An 18,757-nucleotide genomic window follows, 5' to 3' on the forward strand; every position below is an offset into this window, starting at 1 on the left:
AAGCAAGGAATACAGTAAGAATGAAAATCTTTATGAGGTATTTGCTTCCCACATGAAATACAATTATTAACTTTTTCTGACATCGGACTGGAGCAAGAAAAAGTTTCCCCAATGGGGTACTTAGCTTTGAGTGGAGAAGAAAGTCTTCGGACTGAAGTTTATCAGAAAAAATAGTCAGGAGTCAGCCGACCGGCACTTGCAAACTGCTATCACCGCACGGCAAGAAAGACTGGAGAAGATGGCGTCGGCTGTCAGCTTTGTACTCCTGGCGCTCTGACGTCAGGGAGCATGGTTGAACAGCCAACACCGGACCCAGACTTTGGGATTCTGGCCGACCGAGGACTGCCTGCCGGCAGGGGAGAACCCTACAGTCATGACTGCAACAGTGAAACACGATGAACATGTAGAAGCAGCAGCTGCTGCTACCCCCGCTGGGGGGGACAGTAGTCCCTGAAGAGGGGAGCAAACCCTTCACAACCAGTTTGTCCTGCCTGTCCTTAAGTGCCCTGTTGTTGAAACCAGTGCAAATAGGACAGAGGGACTTAAGGTGATATGCACCAAGGCAAACCACGCACAGAGTGCGCCCATCCGCCGGAGATGGCTTATGGCCGCACTCTGTGCTTGTCGTAAAACCTGCCTTAGGGGCTTCTGCCATCCCCAGTGCAGGCCCAAAAAGCACGCACACATACGTGCACTCACCAGATAGAAAAGAGGAGAGAGAGTTTTTTTTTTGTCTGACGCAGATGCGGGGTGGAAAGAAAAGATGTAAGGAAGAAAATAGTAAGAAATTATAGAGAAAAAAAACAGAGTTTAGTTCACTTACGTGACCCACTAGCCGGAGCTCAGAAACCATGCTTGTAACCATTATGGTGGGAAACGACATTTGAAGGGAGAAGGGAGGCAGGGGGCATTATGAGTAAGGGGAGGAGTCTGAAGCTCTGATCCATAGCTGGAAAATGCGGCCATGTCAGATCCAATGTGGACCTGAAACCCACAGGTTGAAGACCAAATGAAGTAAGCTACTTCAGATGTATAGTTCGCTATAGAAAAGCTGTCCCTCTGCAGAAGACAGTAAAACTGAGATTTTTGTTTTCATTTTTAACTAATCCAGCTTAAAGTTTGGTTAAATTGTATTTTGATTGGTTCCCTATAATTCATGTACAAAGATATATCTATAGCTGGGTGTGGGTATGTGTGAGAGATTCACCACTTTAGTCAAAAGTGAAATATTCAACTGTTTTGTCGACAGCTGGGCAAAAGTGCTACAATATCATTGTAGAACAGAGCGTGTGTTGTACCTTTAAAAGAAGCATTTCCAGATGTAGGCACATGCATCTAAATAATGAGCACATGCAGGCAGCAGTGCCATTTTGAAAGAACACCCAGAGTGTTAACAAGTATGAATGTAGTAGTCAGCCTGTTTATAAGAAGTTACTAAGCCTCAGTCCTGATGTGTTTGTATGTAATAAAGCTGCTTGAACCTAACCCATAAATGTTTGTCTAGTTTATCCGGAACAGACAAGCGATAATCAGGGTTGAGGAATATGCTCTTTCCCCGTTACTGTGGGATCTTGGAGTTGGAAAGTACAGTTGTGTACACTTACCATAAATGCAGATGTTCAAGTGTATTCATTGTTGCAGTCATCACATTTGGGTTATCTGCCTGCAGGTAGCCCTCAGCCGGCCTGAATACCAGAATCTTCGGATTTCTGCGTTGGATGTTGTCTTCTCTTCCATGATGTCAGGGGTATAAAACATGCAGCAGACGCCATTACATCAGCTTTTCTTACCCCAGATGTCAGGTGCCCCCACAAAGGGAAGCAATTACATGTTATAGTGAACCCCCATCAAAAAGCAAATACACAAGAAAAAATAAATATACCAACCAGAAGGAGAGGTAGAGTCCAGAGAACTCAGGGGGCTGGAAGGAGGGTAACCAGGACTGCAACACTGAATACACTCCAACATCAACATTTATGGTAAGTGTTTACAACTGTACTATGTTCTTCGTGTTTCACTGTTGCAGTCATCACATTTGGGTTGATTCCCAAAGATAAGGAAGGGAGGAGGAAGTTAAAGAGCATTAGGGCCAGCTATTAATCCCTGCAAGACTGCAGTGGCAAAACCAGCGCTGGATTTAGAAAAGATAGGCAAGTGGTAATGCTTGGTGAAGATATGTACAGAGCTCCAGGTGGCAGCTTCTATGATACCCCTGGAAGGGACCCCTCTGAGAAATGCCACAGAGGTAGATTCAGCACTGGTGGAATGTGATCTTATCCCCTATGGGGTATTTTTGCCATGGTGCTTGTAGCAGAAAATGAATGCAATGGGCTATCCATTTTGAAATGGTTTGCTTTAAAATGGCCTTCCCCTCTGCCCCTGCAGCAAAGCTAACTAGCAGCTGCTCAGATGTTCTGATAGGCTTAGTCCTGTCCAAATAGAATATAAGTTGCCTGTGCACATCCAGAGAGTGCAGCATTCGTTCCCCTTTGTTTTGTGGATTAGGGAAAAAAGTAGGCAAATGAATGGAATGATTTAGGGCCACAGAAGACACCCAGGCTGGAGTGGGAGCTCTCCTGGGGGGGGGGCCTTAAATTTTTGGCCCCTCTAATGAATTGCTTTAGCAAGGGGTGAGAGAAGAGAGGTGGCTCAGTATTATAATGTGCTGAAATGGCAGAGGCATGAATTTTAATTGACGAGAAGGATAGGCCCCTGTGGAGCATTTCTATTAAGTACTGTAGAATATGAGGTAAGTTGGGCAACATTGTGCCCATTCCCTGAGCCAGGCTCCAGGAGGAGTATCTTTTCCACTTTGCAGCATAGGATTTACTAGTACTAGGTTTCCTTGCCTCCAGAATGACATCCAGCACCTGCTTACTGAGGGATGCTAAGTGAGATCTCAAGGAATAACCCAGGCTGCAAGGTTCAGGGTTTGAAGCTGAGGGTGCAGAATCTGGCCCACCTACTGGGACAGCAGGGAAGGGGTCTGAGGCAGGTGCCATGGTTGTAGCAGTGGCATACTGCGCAAGAGGGGGTACACCAGTGCTGGTGTGGCCAGTCTGGTGCAATCAGTATTGTCCTTGGCTTGTCCTGTTTAATTTTTAGTAGAACCTTCAAGAGGAGAGGCGGAGGGGGAAAGGCATAAACTGAGAGGCTTTCCCAGGTAAAGGACAGGGCATCCACTTTCCAAGCTTGGCTGTGGGGAGTTCTTGTGCAGAATTTGTGCAATTGGTACTACTGAGGGGAGGCAAACAGGTCTCCCTCTGACGTCCCCCATTTGTTCCTCAAGAGGTTGAATATTTTGGGCTCTAGTTTCCATTCATGTGGGTCCATGGGATTTCTGCTCAAGTCGTCTGCCAGTGAATTTAGTTTACCTGGCAGGAATTCAGCTTGCAGATGTACTTGGTAGCTCAAGGCTGTGTCCCACAGAGCCATGGCTAGTCTGCAGAGGCGGTACGAGTGGGTTCCCCCTGCTCGTTTATGTACCACATAACTGGTGTTGTCTGTCTTTACCAATAGTTCTCCCGGAAGAATACTGTCTTTGAAGGCTGTCAGAGCATTCTGTACAGCTAACATTTCTTTTTTGATTGATATGCAGGTGCATCTGTCTCGGGGTCCATTTGCCCTGAATGCACTGCCCTGCCATGTGAGCCCCCCATGCATAGTCTGATGCATCTGTTGTTAGGGTTTGGGCGGCAGGGGGTAGAGTGAAAGGGAGTCCCTTGTTGTGGTAGGAAGCCTCTGCCCACCAAGGGAACTCTGTCTTGATACAAGGAATGATAAAAATCATTGTTTCCAGGTACTGAGAATGTTGACACCATAGGCTTTTTATATACCATTGGAGTTTCCTCATATGCAGTCTCGCAAATGGAATTAGTAAAATGCAAGAGGCCATGAACCCCAGGGCTTGCAGTATTTTCCTTGCAGATAGCTGGGGTTTTGTGGCCAATAGTTTGAAGTAGGTTGTCAGACAAACTTTTTTCTCCGGAGCAAGGAATGCCATCTGGGAAGTTGTGTTCAAGCTTGCTCCCAGGAATACAATGTGCTGGCAGGGTACTAGGTGAGATTTCTTTGCGTTGATGATGTACCCCAGTGAAGTTAGAAGTTTCTTTACGAATGTCAGGTGTTGTAATAGCAAGTCCTGGCTTTCTGCCTGAATCAGACGATCGTCCAAGTATGGGTAAATTTGAATATTTCTCTGCCTGCAAATTGCAATGGCTGGAGCTAGACACTTTGTGAATACCCTGGGCGCAGTAGATAAGCCAAAGGGAAGCACAGAGAACTGATAGTGCATGGAGCCTGCCCTGAAACTTAGGTATTTCCTGCAAGATTCACTTATTGGGATGTGCAGTTAAGCTTCCTTTAAGTCTAGGGTTGCCAGCCAGGCATCCTTGGCTAGCATGGGAAGAAGCTGTTGCAGAATTAGCATTTTGAATTTTGGAACTACCAGAAAGGTGTTGAGAATAGAGAGGTCCAGGATAGGATGCCAGGAGTTGTCTATTCTGGGTACTAGAAAAAGTCTTGAATAAAACTTGTCCCCTTTGTTCGGCTGGGACAGGCTGAATAGCCCTGATATTGAGAAGAGAGAGAACCTGCTGTTGGGCATTCGCCCATTGATTTGGGTGTAGGTCTGGCCAACCATTTGGGGTTGGTAGGGTGTGGAAGTGGAATCTGTATTCTTGGGTAACTATGTTCAAAACCCATTTGTCCTGGGTAATGATTTCCCAGTTTTCTGCATGCATGGCGAGTTTTCCTCCTAAGGGAGCAGGTAGTAGAGCAAGGCTTGGAAAGGTTAAGTCATTGTGCTATTTTTCCATAGGGGGGTGGCTTACTACACCCTGCTTTGGAGGCGGGAGCCACCCACTGCTTAGGTCTGTGTGTAGCCTGAGACTGTTGCCTAGGTGGTCTGCTGTTTCTGGGTTTGGACTGGAAAGGACCAGTTCTTTGAAGGCCAATGCCTACTGAATCTGGGAGGCTGTACTTGTTGAAATCTAACAGTTTGCATAGATTTAGCTCTTTCCTCCATCCTTTTGAGGACTTCTGCTTTGTTTCCAAAAAGGCGGTCTTGGGTTAAGGGAGCATCCAGTAATTTAGCTTTTACAAGATCTGGCAAGTTTTGTTCCATAAGCTAAGCATGCCTTCTAAGTACAGATCCAGTGACAGCGGCCCTGCAAGATGCTTCTAAAGCGTCAAAACCACATTGCAAAGTATGCTTACCAACTTGTTCTGCAGAATGCACTAAATCCTGTAATTCTTTGTGTTCAGTGCAGTCAGGAATCAACATAATTTTCTGTTTAAGTAGCCCCATAACATGCTGCTGATACTTTAACATATGAAACTGGCAATTTAAAGCCCTAATGGCCAAAGTAGCAGAATTGAGTACCTTCTTACCCAATCTGTCTAAGGCTAGAATCTCTATCAGAAGGGGTAGGACTTTTGGCAGTAGTAGCCTTAATGCCTTTTGGTCCTTGGGAAATGGTCTCTGGATCTGCAGAAGGATTCTTGAAGAGGAACTTGTTAGAGTCAGGTACTCTGTAATACCTGTCAGGTTTTCTGGGAGCTGGAGGTAAAGTGTCTGGGGAAAGGCTAGATTCCAGGAAGGCATCATCTACAATGTCCAGTACAGGAGGGATAGCTAAAGGCCTGTGCTGAGGTAGGAGTAAGAATTCCCTAAGCCTCTTTTTGGAGTCAGAGTAATCTGGCTTTCCCAGCGGAAATGCTCCCTAAGAGTGTGCAAGGTTTCACCGAAAGAAAAATCTTCTGGAGGGGAAGCAGAGGGTATAGAATCCTCTGCATCAGAATCCTCATAAGTAGATGAGGGCAAATCCTAGTAATCAGAATGAGCAGAAAAGTACAGTATTGTACCTACCATAAATGTAGATGTTAGAGTGTATACACTGCTGCAGTTATTACACTTGGGTTATCCTGCCGTCAGGTGGTTCCCCAGTCGGCCTGAGTTCCAAAGTCTTGGTCCAGCGTCGGTTGCTGTCGCCTCCTCCCTGACGTCAGTGCGGCAGGGATATACAAGATGCAGCAGACACCATTTTCTTCAGTTTTTCTTGCCCCAGATGTCAGGTGCCCCCAAATAAGTAGGCAATTCAAATTGCTAATAAAACATATATAATAAAAGCAAACAACAACTTTCAGCTACCAGCAAATACTCCCCATAGGTAGTAAAGGGTAGAAGACATAGGTATGTACCAGCAAGTAAGAGGGGAAGGAGGGAGGGTAACCTGGACTGCAGCAGTGTATACACTCGAATATCTACATTTATGGTAGGTACAAAACTGTACTATGTTCATCGTGTTACACTGCTGCAGTCATTGCACTTGGGTAGAATCCCAAATCTGAGGCTGAGTGGCTGGTTCTATAAGGCATTGGGGGTGGCTATAAGGCCCTGCAGAACTGCAGTGGCAAAGCCATCTCTGGATTTACAGTATAGAGGCAGATGGTAATGCTTGGTGAAGGTATGCACAGAACTCCAAGTTGCTGCTTCCAAAATATCCTTGGTAGGTACTCCTCTGAGATAGACAGTTGAAGTGGCTGTTGCCCTAGTGGAATGAGATCTAATGCTGCTAAGAACAGGTTTCCCATGGTGTGTATAGCAGAAACGTATACAATGTCCTATCCATTTTGAAATAGTCTGTTTTGAAATGGCTTTTCCCTGTGCTCCTGCAGCATATGCTACCAATAATTGCTCAGATTTCCTGAAAGCTTTGGTTTTGTCCAAGTAGAAGCGTAACTGCCTGTGAATGTCCAAGGAATGCAGTAGTCTCTCCCCTTTATTCTGTGGTTTTGGATAAAAAGTTGGCAAATGAATAGTTTGGTTTAGAGCCACACTGGATACCACCTTTGGCATAAATGTAGGGTTAGTTCTTAAAGACTCCCTGTCCTGGTGGAAAATGAGGAAAGGTTCCACTGCCATTAGTGCCTGTAATTCTGAAACTCTTCGTGCTGATGTCATTGCCTGGAGTTGAGCAGTTTTCCAAGAGATATATTTTAATTCTGCTGTGTTAGCTGGCTCAAAAGGAGGTAAAGTCAATTTTTCCAAAACAAAGTTGAGGTCCCAAGTTGGAGTAGGTGCTCTATGGGGCAGTCTTATGTTTTTAGCCCCTCTGAGGTACTGTCTTAGCAAAGGATTAGAGAAAATTGGTGAATCCGTGTTGTAATGAGCAGAGATGGCAGAGGCGTGGATCTTGATGGATGAGAAGGAGAGTCCTTTGTCCAGCATCTCAGTTAAATATTGTAGTATCTGAGGAATGTTTGGAACATGAGGGTCAAGGCTGTGTGCTTGGTTCCAGGCACAGAATCTCTTCCATTTATCCGAATAGGCTTTCCTGGTACTGGGCCTTCTGGCCTCCAGAATGACATCCATAACAGCTATGGAGAGTGGCATTGCATGCTTGACTAAGGAATCTTCCATGCAGCTAGGTTTAAGGTGTTTAGCTGGCTGTGTAGTATCTAATTGCTGTGCTGAGTCAGCAGATGTGGGATTTGAGGCAAAATCCAGGGTGGTCCTTGTGCTAAGTTCTTTAAGATTGGGTACCAGTGCTGGCGTGGCCACTCTGGTGCAATCAGGATCATCTTTCGCTCTTGCCTGGCTTTTATGAGTACCTTTGGCAGGAGAGGTAGTGGTGGGAAAGCATATATGTGTAGGTTTTTCCAGCTGAATGAGAGGGCATCCACTTTCCATGCTTGTGGATGGTAACTCCTTGTGCGGAATTTCTGTAGCTGGCAGTTCATTGGGGATGCAAACAGATCTATGTCTGGGCTCCACCATTTCTGTGTTATCATTCTGAATATCTGTGGATTCAATTCCCATTCGTGGAGATCCATGATGTTTCTGCTTAAGTCGTCTGCCAGTGTGTTTTTCTCTCCTGGCAGGAATTGTGCTTGCAGATGAAATTGATAGTTTAGAGCTGTGTTCCACAGGTCATGGCTTGCCTGCAGAGGGGGGGTAGGAGTGAGTGCCCCCTTGCTTGTTTATGTACCACATAACTGTAGTGTTGTCTGTCTTTAGTAGTAGTTGTCCTGGATGCAGCAGGTCCTTGAAAGCTATAAGTGCATTTTGTACAGCTAGCATCTCTTTTTGACTGATGTGAAGATGCCTTTGTTCTACGGGCCAGTTGCCCTGAATACAGTTGCCTGCCATGTGTGCTCCCCAGGCGTAATCCGATGCATCTGTTGTCAGTGTTTGCCTGGCCGTGGGTTGAGTAAAAGGCTCTCCCTTGTTGAGGTGAGAAGCTTGAGCTCACCATTGAAACTCTTGTTGAAGGCAAGGAATTAGTGGCATAACTGTTTCCAAACTTTGACAGTGTTGAGACCATACATTCTTTAGGTACCATTGTAATTTCCTCATATGCAGTCTGGCATATGGAATTAGTAGTATGCAAGATGCCATGTAACCCAAGGCCTGCAGAATTTTTCTTGCAGGAAGTTGAGTCTTTGTTGCCATCAATTGAAAGTATTGAGTCAGTTGTCCTTGCTTGTCTGGCGTGAGATAAGCCATCTGGGCCTTTGTGTTCAAGCTGGCACCCAGGAATATAATCTCTTGTGAGGGCACTAGCTTTGATTTCTTTTCGTTTACTGTGTACCCCAGGCAACTTAATAACTTTTTTACAAATGACAGATGCTTTAGAAGAATGTCCTTGCTCTCTGCTTGAATCAGGCAGTCGTCCAGGTACGGATAAATTTGAATTCCTTTCTGTCTGCAAAATGCAATTACTGGTGCCAGGCACTCTGTGAAGACCTTGGGTGCAGTAGATAAGCCAAAGGGCAGTGCAGAGAATTGATAATGCATTGAACCAGCTTTGAATCTGAAGTATCTTCTGCAGTTTTTTCTGATAGGGACATGCAGGTATGCCTCCTTGAGGTCCAATGTCACGAACCAAGCTTTCTTGCCCAGCATGGGAAGAAGCTGCTGTAGTGTCAACATTTTGAATTTCATAAGTGTTTAGAGAAGAAAGATCCAGAATGGGCCTCCAGGCTTTGTCCTTCCTGGGAACTAGAAAGAGTCGAGTAAAATCCTTGTCCTTGTTCCTGTGGTGGTACCTTTTGAATAGCTCTCATATCCATGAGTGCTGTAATTTGTTTTTGAGCCTCTGCCCATTGATTTGGTGGCAGATTTGGCATTCCTTTTAACCTTGGCAGAGTGTGAAAGTGGAACCTGTAACCTTGAGATACAATGTTGAGAACCCATTTGTCTTTGGTGATCATATGCCAATTGTGAGTTTTCCTCCCAAGGGGGCTGCCAAGAGAGATGTTTGGCAGCTGTAGCGGGAAGTCATTGGAGCTACTTTTTATATGGTTGGGGCCAGTCTTCCCCTTCTTTCTGGCCTGATGCAATCCATTGTTGAGGCCTGTAAGGACCTTGTGGTTGACCTCTGCCTCTTGGACGTCTGTATTACCCCTTTGAGGTCTGTCTGTAACTGGAAAGGACCAATTCTTAGTTGGCCAATTTCTCCTAAATCTAGGAGACTGAACCTGTAAGAAATCTTTCACCGTTTGCATAGATTTTGCCTTATCCTCCATTTTCTTTAATACCTCTTTTGCCTTAACTCCAAATAACGCATCCTGCTGCAAAGGTGCAGCCAATAATTTTGCTTTAACATGGTCTGGTAACGTATGTTCTTTTAACCAAGCATGTCTTCTAATGACAGAGCCTGTAATGGCTGCTCTACAGGAGGCCTCTAAAGAGTCAAAACCACATTGCAAAGTATGTTCTCCCACCTGTTCACCTGCATGCAATAAATCCTGCATTTCTAAAAGTAGTGGGATCTGAATCTGGAAGCATTTTTTGTTTCAACTGAGACAGCAGAAATTGCTGATATTTTAGCATGTGAAACTGGCAATTTAAGGCTCTCATTGCTAAAGTTGCAGACGTATATATTTTCTTTCTCCATCTAATGCTTTGGAATCTCTGTCAGAGGGAACTGGATTCTTGGCTGATGAGGTCTTAACCCCCTTGGGTCCCTGGGAAATAGTTTCAGGGTCAGCAACAGGGCTTTTGTACAGAAATTTGTGAGAGTCAGGGACTCTGTAGTACCTGTCAGGTTTAACTGGGGATGGAGGTAAGGAATCAGGATTTAGGCTGGATTCAGTATACACATCATCTACAATATCTAACACTGGTGGAATAGCAAGGAGTCTGTGTTGAGGTAATAAAAGGAAGTCTCTGAGCCTTTTCTTGGATTCTGAGTAATCCTGGCCTTCCCAATGGAAATGCTCCCTCATGGTATACAAGGTTTCCCCAAAGGAGTAGTCCTCAGGCGGAGAGGCTGATGGAATTGACTCCTCAGCATCAGAATCCTCATAAGGGGGTAAAGAATATCATAGGTCGGAGGATGAATCTGAAGAGATGGACACCTGGTCGGATAAGTCATAGTCTGCATCCTGTCTAGGCCTTTTATCAGGAGGGGGATGGGACCCCCTGATCAGAGTGATTAGGTCTTCGGCCATTTTCAGCATTTGTTTCTTAGGCATGGAGGCCTGTGATGGAGAATGCTGTATTTGTTTCTTTGATTTTAAAGCTGGTTTAGACTTAGCAGAGGGTTTTAATGCTTAACTGAGTAGGTCTGAAAACACCTTCTGAAGCTACGGGCAGCTCAGCTACTCCGGATCCCTTTGAAGGGTTAAGCTTTGGTAGGCTGAATAACTTGTGCATCCGAAGGCCCAGCCATCTCCACATGGGAGTCAGAGGCGGCCTGTGGTTCTACAGAAGCAGTTGTCAGGGGCTGCGAAGGCGCCTCGCTGAAAACCGGCGACTGGCCTAGAAGAGGCTTCGTCGTCAGTTTTGGGCCTCGGATGCCTATCCTTGTCTTTGCATTTTTTATGTATTCCAGTCGTCGAAGTTCCGATGACATGGTATAATTGAATTTTCTAACAAAATAATGTCGGGCAAAATCAAACCGACGTTTAATAGTGTGTTTGTTAAACCTAGCACAAAACCGACAACCAGTGACGTCGTGGTCTGGGCCTAGGCATGGGATACAATAAGAATGGAAATCCTTATGAGGTATTTGCTTCCCACAAGAAATACACTTATTAACTTTTACTGACATCGGTCTGAGGCAAGAAAAAGTTTCCCCAATGGGGTACTTAGCTTTGTAGAAGACTTTGATTCTGGATTCGGAAAGAAAATCTCAGGAGACGTCCGACAGGCACTTGCGAACTGCTTTTGCTTTGGGCACCGCGCGGCAAGAAAAACTGAAGAAAATGGCGTCGGCTGCATCTTATATACCCCTGCCACACTGATGTCAGGGAGGAGGTGACAGCAACTGACGCCGGACCAAGACTTTGGAACTCAGGCCGACTGGGGAACCGCCTGACAGCAGGATAACCCAAGTGTAATGACTGTAGCAGTGTAACACGATGAACATGATCAGATTCTTGGTCAGAAAAATCAGAAAGAAAATCAGTTCTAGGTCTCTTAGAGGGGGAAGGCTGACTACCCCTAATTAAGGTAATAATGTCTTCAGCCATTCTAAGCATTTGTTTTTTAGGCATATGGGCCTGAGCCTGCGGTTTGGTCATCAGTTTTCTAGGCGTGGTGCGAGTTTTAGGCCTGGAAAAAAACAATGGCATCTGTTTAAAATGCAGCCTGTAGGCCTGAATACACCCTCAGACGCTGGTGCCTGCACAGTGGCTCTGGACCCATCCAAGGTAGAGACATCCGCAGGTTCCATAGTCGAAGAAACATCTCGCAGCATACCGGACTCCGAATGGGTCTCAGTAGAGGCCTGCGAATCTGAAGTAGTGGGTATCAGGAGCTGCGAAAGCACCTCACTGAGTACCGGTGGACTGGCAACTAGCTCAACGGAAGCGTCGTCAGCAGTTTTGGATCTATGCGGTCTGTCTCTGTCTTTATCCTTACATTTTTTCGGAAGCTCGGTAGTCGGACGGCTTAACGAAGCCATTTCGCAGTACTGAGACCAAGTACGAAAGTAACTGACTGCAAAGATAGCCCGACGACGAATAGTTCGGGAGTTGAACAAGGCACAAAACCAACAGCGAGGGACGTTGTGGTCTGGGCCTAAACAGGGGATGCAGTATGAATGAAAATCTCTATGAGGTTTTTGCTTTCCACAGATAAGACAATTGTTAACTTTTGACATCGGTTGGAGCAAAAAAAAGAATCCTCAACGGGGTACTTATCTTTTTTGAAGACTTCGGATCTTAAACTCGAAAATGAAAATTTCAGGAGATGGCTGACCGACACTTGGAATTGCTTCTGCTTCGGGCACTGCATCTCAAGAAAGACCGATGTAATGGCGTCGGCTGCATGTTTTATACCCCTGACATCATGGAAGAGGAGACAGCATCCGAAGCACAAATCCGAAGACTCTGTTATTCAGGCAGTCTGAGGGCTACCTGCAGGCAGATAACCCAAATGTGATGACTGCCAACAGTGAAACACAAAGAACATCATATAAGTAGCAGGGGGAGTGGGGGGGCTTGTGTGTCAGAAAATGTATACAGACATGTCAATTTTTTCTCACCAATCTTTTTTATTGATGTTGATATTTGGTTTTGTTTTTTTAGTACACATGCATAATATACATATATCTGTACACACACATACATGTATAGCTACATATATACATGTATACACATATGAATAATATGGGTCTACATGACATTGTCGAAATTCCACTTCACTGAACTTTAGAACCATGAGAAGATGTTGCTGAAAATGGAATTTACTGAACGTTCAGATCACCCGAGTTTTACTCCGGGAAAAGAAACACTTGGCCACCATGGGGAAACATGCTCTTTTTCCCATTAGAGTGCGATCTCGGAGTTGGTATATTTTGTTAGGGGGGTGTGGGGGCAAAGCCCCCCACTTACGTGGGTTTGATATGCTTTGGTCTGTTTATTTTGCCACAGTGGCCATGCGTCTTCTTTCCCAGAGTAAAACACCAGTGATATGAACGTTCGATAAAGTTTGTTTTCGGCAAAGTCGTCTCATGTTTCTAAAGTTCGATGAAGTGGAATTTTGATGGTATTACGTAGACCAGTACAATACATATATATGTATATACAACACAAGTTGCTTGAACATACAGAATATAAAAAAAATTAATTTACCTTTCATTGAAAACCCCATTTATCATGTCACTAAACCGAGAAAAGGAGAACTATGCTCTTTCTCAATCTGTTACACTGAAAAGATAACTAACTAACTTGCAGACATTTCTCTTAATAATAGTATGGAAAGTGTTTAGTACCATAATGTGCAGGATTGAGGTTGGGATTAGCACATATTACAAAGGGGGAAGGGGCTACCCCCCATACCACCTTACTAGTGTGCTAATCCCAGCCCTACATAACAGTTTTAAATACTCTCTCCCTAACAGTACCATTACAGTAGACACACACACCTATACAAGTCAAACACATCGCTAACCAATAAAACCAACAACTATTCCCCCTCCTCAACCCATACTGCATCAGTAACCCACGAATGCGAGCACACACACTTACCTACTCTTAATGCCAGAAGTTCTCATTACTCCCCAAACACTTACCTTAAATTTGATGAAACCACATGACTATTCCACCACATAACAAACCCTGAACTCAACCAATTCCACCACCTGTCATCCTACAAACATCTAATTCAGCCAAACACATTAATACATCTTCACCCTCGGTGATGTACAATACATTTACGGTGTTGTCAAGCCAGCACAACCCAAGAACATTTTCAAGCACATACAAAAGTACACAAATATTTCTCACCTTTGCAGTCTGTGTAAGGTCATCATATAATCTGGCACTGGACAACCAGCTTGCTTGATAACATTTGCAATGCTAGATAAAAAAATGCATATTACCAGAATGACTTTTTAATTCTTTAATGAAAGATATTTGGCAAAAAGTTATTTTTGCTATACTTTATTTAAAATAAACCCAATATATTTTAGAGAACGAAGAAAACATGCTGTAAACTTGTTTAATAAAACTAGTTGAACCCATTCATTTAAGGACAAAAAATATTGTCTAGCAACAACAATTCAGACATTCCGTCTACGTTACTTATGTTTATGCCACACCAGCAGTTTCAGTGTTTCACAAAACTTAAAAGAATGCAATCATTTACTGTAATTGAAGATACATGACTATGTTTTGCAGCAGTTTATGGCAAAATACTGTACAATATTCTCAGCTTCATGCCTTGGTTTAATGGAAGTTTATATTAACATTTCTTAATAGGAACTTCACATATACCTTAACTGTGTTGCCTCATTTAATTTCTCCAAGTCTTTGGGTTTCTAATATCATGATGGGAATGGACCCCATTCCTAAATCAAAGTATGATTAAAGTTTGTGAAATTAGTACTGTTTTAATCTTTGATTTTAGCAAGCAGTGCTCTCTGCAGCACCCACAATGTGCTCAAAACTGATCACTCCTGCAATTCACTTGGAGTTGCATGTAATTGGTAGCATATCTAAGGACGGTCTGACACCCATTGCTCCTACTATTACTAATGTCTGGGTATCCTTTTACACTGCCCTCCTTTCTACCTGCAAATCCTGGTATTTCAAATGACTTTGTGCCTCTCTTTACACAAGAAACTGTAAAACACTGGGTGTAGCAACTTAAATGATCAATGCTACTTTGTCTTCTTTTCATGGGCTGCTATATCTGGTTTTCTCGCATCTATTTTTTGAATTGTTGGTAATGGGTGGGTCCCATGTGATATAAACTTAATTTTCTATAGTGCTTTGTGGCTCATGTTTCTAATGCGTCTCACCTACTTTAATATTGCAATGTTTTCACAATCCCTAATGCAACAGTCTTGTTGCATTGTTATGACTTTCAGTATGCACGTCCTCTGCCATTAGTGTATCACACCCAACAACAAGATGTGCTACTGTTTCCACTTCTGTTTTACAGAAAGTACAGTTTTGTACCTACCATAAATGTAGATGTCCGAGAGGTATGCATCTGCAGTCCTAACAAATGGGTTGTCCTGGCCTCAGGCAGCCCTTCGGTCGGCCGGATTCCAAAGTCTGGGTCTGGCCTCGGCTGATGTCGCACTTCACCCGACGTCATAGCTGCAGTTCTTCGGGTATAAAGGCATCAGCCGACGCCATTTTCCTCAGTGTTTCTTGCCCCAGATGCCAGGTGCCCTCTAGGAAGGCTAAATTTGGATAAATGCAAATGTTTCCAAACAATAGAGAGCAAAATAGAAATAAACATGTATATACATATATACAAACAAATACACCATAATAGATTCCCCCAGCTAGCTACAAGATGGGCAAATACCCTAGGAGTACCACAGAGGGGAAGGAGGGTGGGTAATCCTGACTGCAGATGCATACCTCTCGGACATCTACATTTATGGTAGGTACAAAACTGTACTATGTCCTTCAAGGATGCATCTGCAGTCCTAACAAATGGGTAGAATACCATAGCCAAACTGGGGGAGGAGGCACTAAGGAGGCACTAAGAGTTTTATGGTGTAGTTAAGATCCCTTGCAAAACAGCAGTGGCAAAACCTGCTTGGGATCTGGAGTATAAAGGCAGATTATAATGCTTGGCAAATGTATGCACGGAGCTCCAAGTAGCAGCCTCTAAAATGTCTTTGGTAGGCACTCCTCGTAAGAAAGCTGTAGTAGTGACTGTAGCCCTTGTGGAGTGAGGTCTGATGTTTTCTGGAGTTGCCTTTCCATGAAAAGAGTAACAGAATCTAATGCAATTTCCTATCCATTTTGAGATTGTCTGTTTTGAAATTGCTTTTCCTTCCATTCCTGTTGCATATGCTACCAGAAGTTGGTCAGTTTTTCTATTGTTCTTGGTTCTGTCCAGGTAGTAGCGCAATTGTCTGTGTACATCCAAGGTATGCAACAGTCTTTCCCCCCTGTTCTGCGGGTTGGGGTAGAATGCTGGTAGGTGTATTGCTTGGTTTAATGAAACCCTGGAGACCACCTTTGGCATAAAGGTAGGATTAGTTCTCAAGGACACTCTATCCTGATGGTAGATAAGGAAGGGCTGTACTGCCATTAATGCCTGTAATTCAGAAACCCTTCTAGCTGAAGTGATTGCAAGCAGGAATGCAGTTTTCCAAGATAAGTACTGTAATTTTGCTGTTGCTGCTGGTTCAAAAGGGGGGTAGTGTCAATTTTTCTAACACAAAGTTCAAGTCCCAAGTAGGCAATGGTGGTTTCCTTGGTGGCTTTACATTTTTAATTCCTCTGAGGAACTGCCTGAGTAGAGGTTGAGAAAAGACTGGAGGATCCATGTTGTATTCTGCTGAAATTGCTGATGCATGAATCTTAATGGAGGAGTATGACAGACCATTGTGGAAAAGCTCTGCTAAGTATTCCAGGATGTTAGCTATGTTTGGCAAAGATGCCTCCACTCCTTTTGTTGCACTCCAAATGAGATATCTTTTCCATTTTGCTGAATAAGTTTTCCTTGTTGAGGGTCTGCGAGCCTCCAAGATAATGTCTTTAACCCTTTGAGATAAATCTGGGTTATTTTTCCTTATGTAATGTTCCAAGCAGTTAGCTGCAGTGTTTTCAAGTTTGGATGCAGAATTTTGAATTTGTTCTGTGTTAGCAGTAGAGGCAGTAGAGGTAGAGGCCATGCGTGTTTCCGGGACATACTCCTCAGAAGCTGGTACCAATGTTGCCTCGGCCAATCTGGAGCAATCAAGATGATCCTCGGGTGGTCCTCTTTGAGCTTCAGTAGCACTTTGTGCATCAAAGGAAGAGGTGGGAATGCATATGCTGTCAGGTTTTCCCAACTGAAGGATAGGGAGTCCACCTTCCAAGCAAGTGGGTGGTATGTCCTTGTGCAGAATTTTTCCAATTGGTGGTTGTGTGGGGATGCGAACAGGTCTATTTCTGGTTGTCCCCATTTCCTTGTGATGGTTCTGAAGATGTCTGGATGCAGCATCCATTCGTGGGCATCCGTGGTGGTCCTGCTTAAGATGTCTGCCAGTATATTTTCTTTTCCTGGCACAAATATGGCTTGGAGCTGAATGTTGAGGCTCAGGGCCACATTCCAGAGGTCCATTGCCATCCGGCACAGAGGATATGAGTGTGTGCCTCCCTGTTTGTTGATATACCACATAACTGTGGTGTTGTCCGTCCTTATCAGCAAATGACCCTGTTGAAGAAATGGTCTGAAAGTCTGAATTGCTTGTTTTACTGCCAGCATCTCTTTTTGGTTTATGTGTAGGTTCATCTGGTCTTGAGTCCATAAGCCTTGTATGCACTTGTCCACCATGTGTGCCCCCCAACCGAGGTCTGAGGCGTCCGTGGTGATTGTCTGGCTTGGTTGAGGCCTGTGGAAGGGCAGTCCTTTGTTCAATTGACAGGCCTGGGCCCACCACTGGAATTCTTGTTTCAGGCATGGAATTATTGGAATTTGGGTTTCTAGGCTGTGCTTGTGCTGAGACCATAAATTCCTTGGGTACCATTGTAACTTCCTCATATGTAGTCTGGCATGTGGAATTAATATTATGCAGGATGCCATGTAACCCAAGGCTTGCAGGATTTTCCTTGCTGTAAGCTGGTTCTAGGTTAATGCCATGAAATAGAGTGGTAGCTGCTTATGTTTTTCTGCTGTGAGGAATGCCATCTGGTTTAATGTGTCCAGTTCTGCACCCAGGAAGGTTATCCTTTGGGATGGTATCAGCCTTGACTTTTTTTGTGTTGACTGTGTATCCCAGGGCTTGTAGCAGGTGAACAACCTTTTTCAAATCTTTTGTTAATTTGTCTTTGCTGTCCGCTTGTAACAGGCAGTCGTCCAGGTATGGATAAATTTGAATTCCCTGAAGCCTGCAATGAGCAATTACTGATGCCAGGCATTTCGTGAATACTCTGGGCGCAGTAGATAAGCCAAAAGGCAATGCTGAGAATTGATAATGCTCTGATCCTGCAAGAAATCTGAGGTATCTTCTGCAATTTGGTCGTATGGGGACGTGCAGGTATGCCTCCTTGAGATCCAGAGTCACCAGCCAAGACTCCTTGCCCAGCATGGGAAGAAGCTGCTGTAGGGTCAGCATCTTGAATTTTGGAACAATGAGATATGTGTTCAGAGCGGACAGGTCGAGAATAGGTCTCCATTGGTTTTCTTTTCTTGGCACCAGGAAAAGTCTGGAGTAAAATCCTTGCCCTTTTTCCATAGACGGTACCTTTTCTATAGCTCTCATCCTTATTAAGTGGTCTATTTGTAGTAGAGCGTTTGTCTTTTGATTTGGAGGTAGGTTTGGCATTCCTCTCTTCCTTGGTAGAGTATGGAAGTGAAACCTGTAACCTTTGTCTATTGTCTGTAAAACCCATTTGTCTCCTGTAATGTAATGCCAGTTTACTGAAAATAAGGCTAGCTTTCCACCTAAGGGTGCTTCTAGTTGTTCCCTGGTAGGCGGTTTCAGAGCCAAGTCACTGTGATTGTCCTGTGGAAGTGGTAGTGGCTGGATCTGTGGCAGTACTTCGCTGGTTGTTAGGCTGCCACTGACGTCCCCTGTAGACACCTCTGGATTGACCTCTGCCTCTTGGGCGCCTATTCCTGCCTCTCTGTGCTCTGGAGGTGTCTGGAAAGGACCAATTCTTGGAAGGCCAGTTCTTACTAAACCTTGGTGGCTGGACCTGTAAGAAATCCTTGACTGTCTGGACAGATTTTGCTTTCTCTTCCACCTTCTTCAACACTTGCTGTGCAGGGGAGCCAAACAAATTGTGCTTATCCATGGGAGCATCTAGGAGCTTTGATTTTACATGGTCTGGTAAGGACTGCTCTTTT

The 18,757-nt window shown here is 44.3% G+C and overlaps 1 protein-coding gene across 1 annotated transcript in view; it reads right to left on the reverse strand.

Moving 5' to 3' along the window:
• Window positions 1-18,757, reverse strand: part of DDX52 (DExD-box helicase 52) — a gene marked incomplete in the record, with an annotated part of 916,355 nt that overhangs the window by 313,248 nt on the left and 584,350 nt on the right. The window contains 1 exon segment of the mRNA XM_044054582.1: window positions 13,741-13,812. Within this exon segment, the coding sequence (XP_043910517.1) occupies window positions 13,741-13,812 (72 nt within the window).

This window comes from Protopterus annectens, chromosome 13.part0 (assembly GCF_019279795.1).
Source record: "Protopterus annectens isolate FY-2018-M chromosome 13.part0, PAN1.0, whole genome shotgun sequence".
In the NCBI taxonomy this organism is placed as follows: Eukaryota; Metazoa; Chordata; order Ceratodontiformes; family Protopteridae; genus Protopterus; species Protopterus annectens.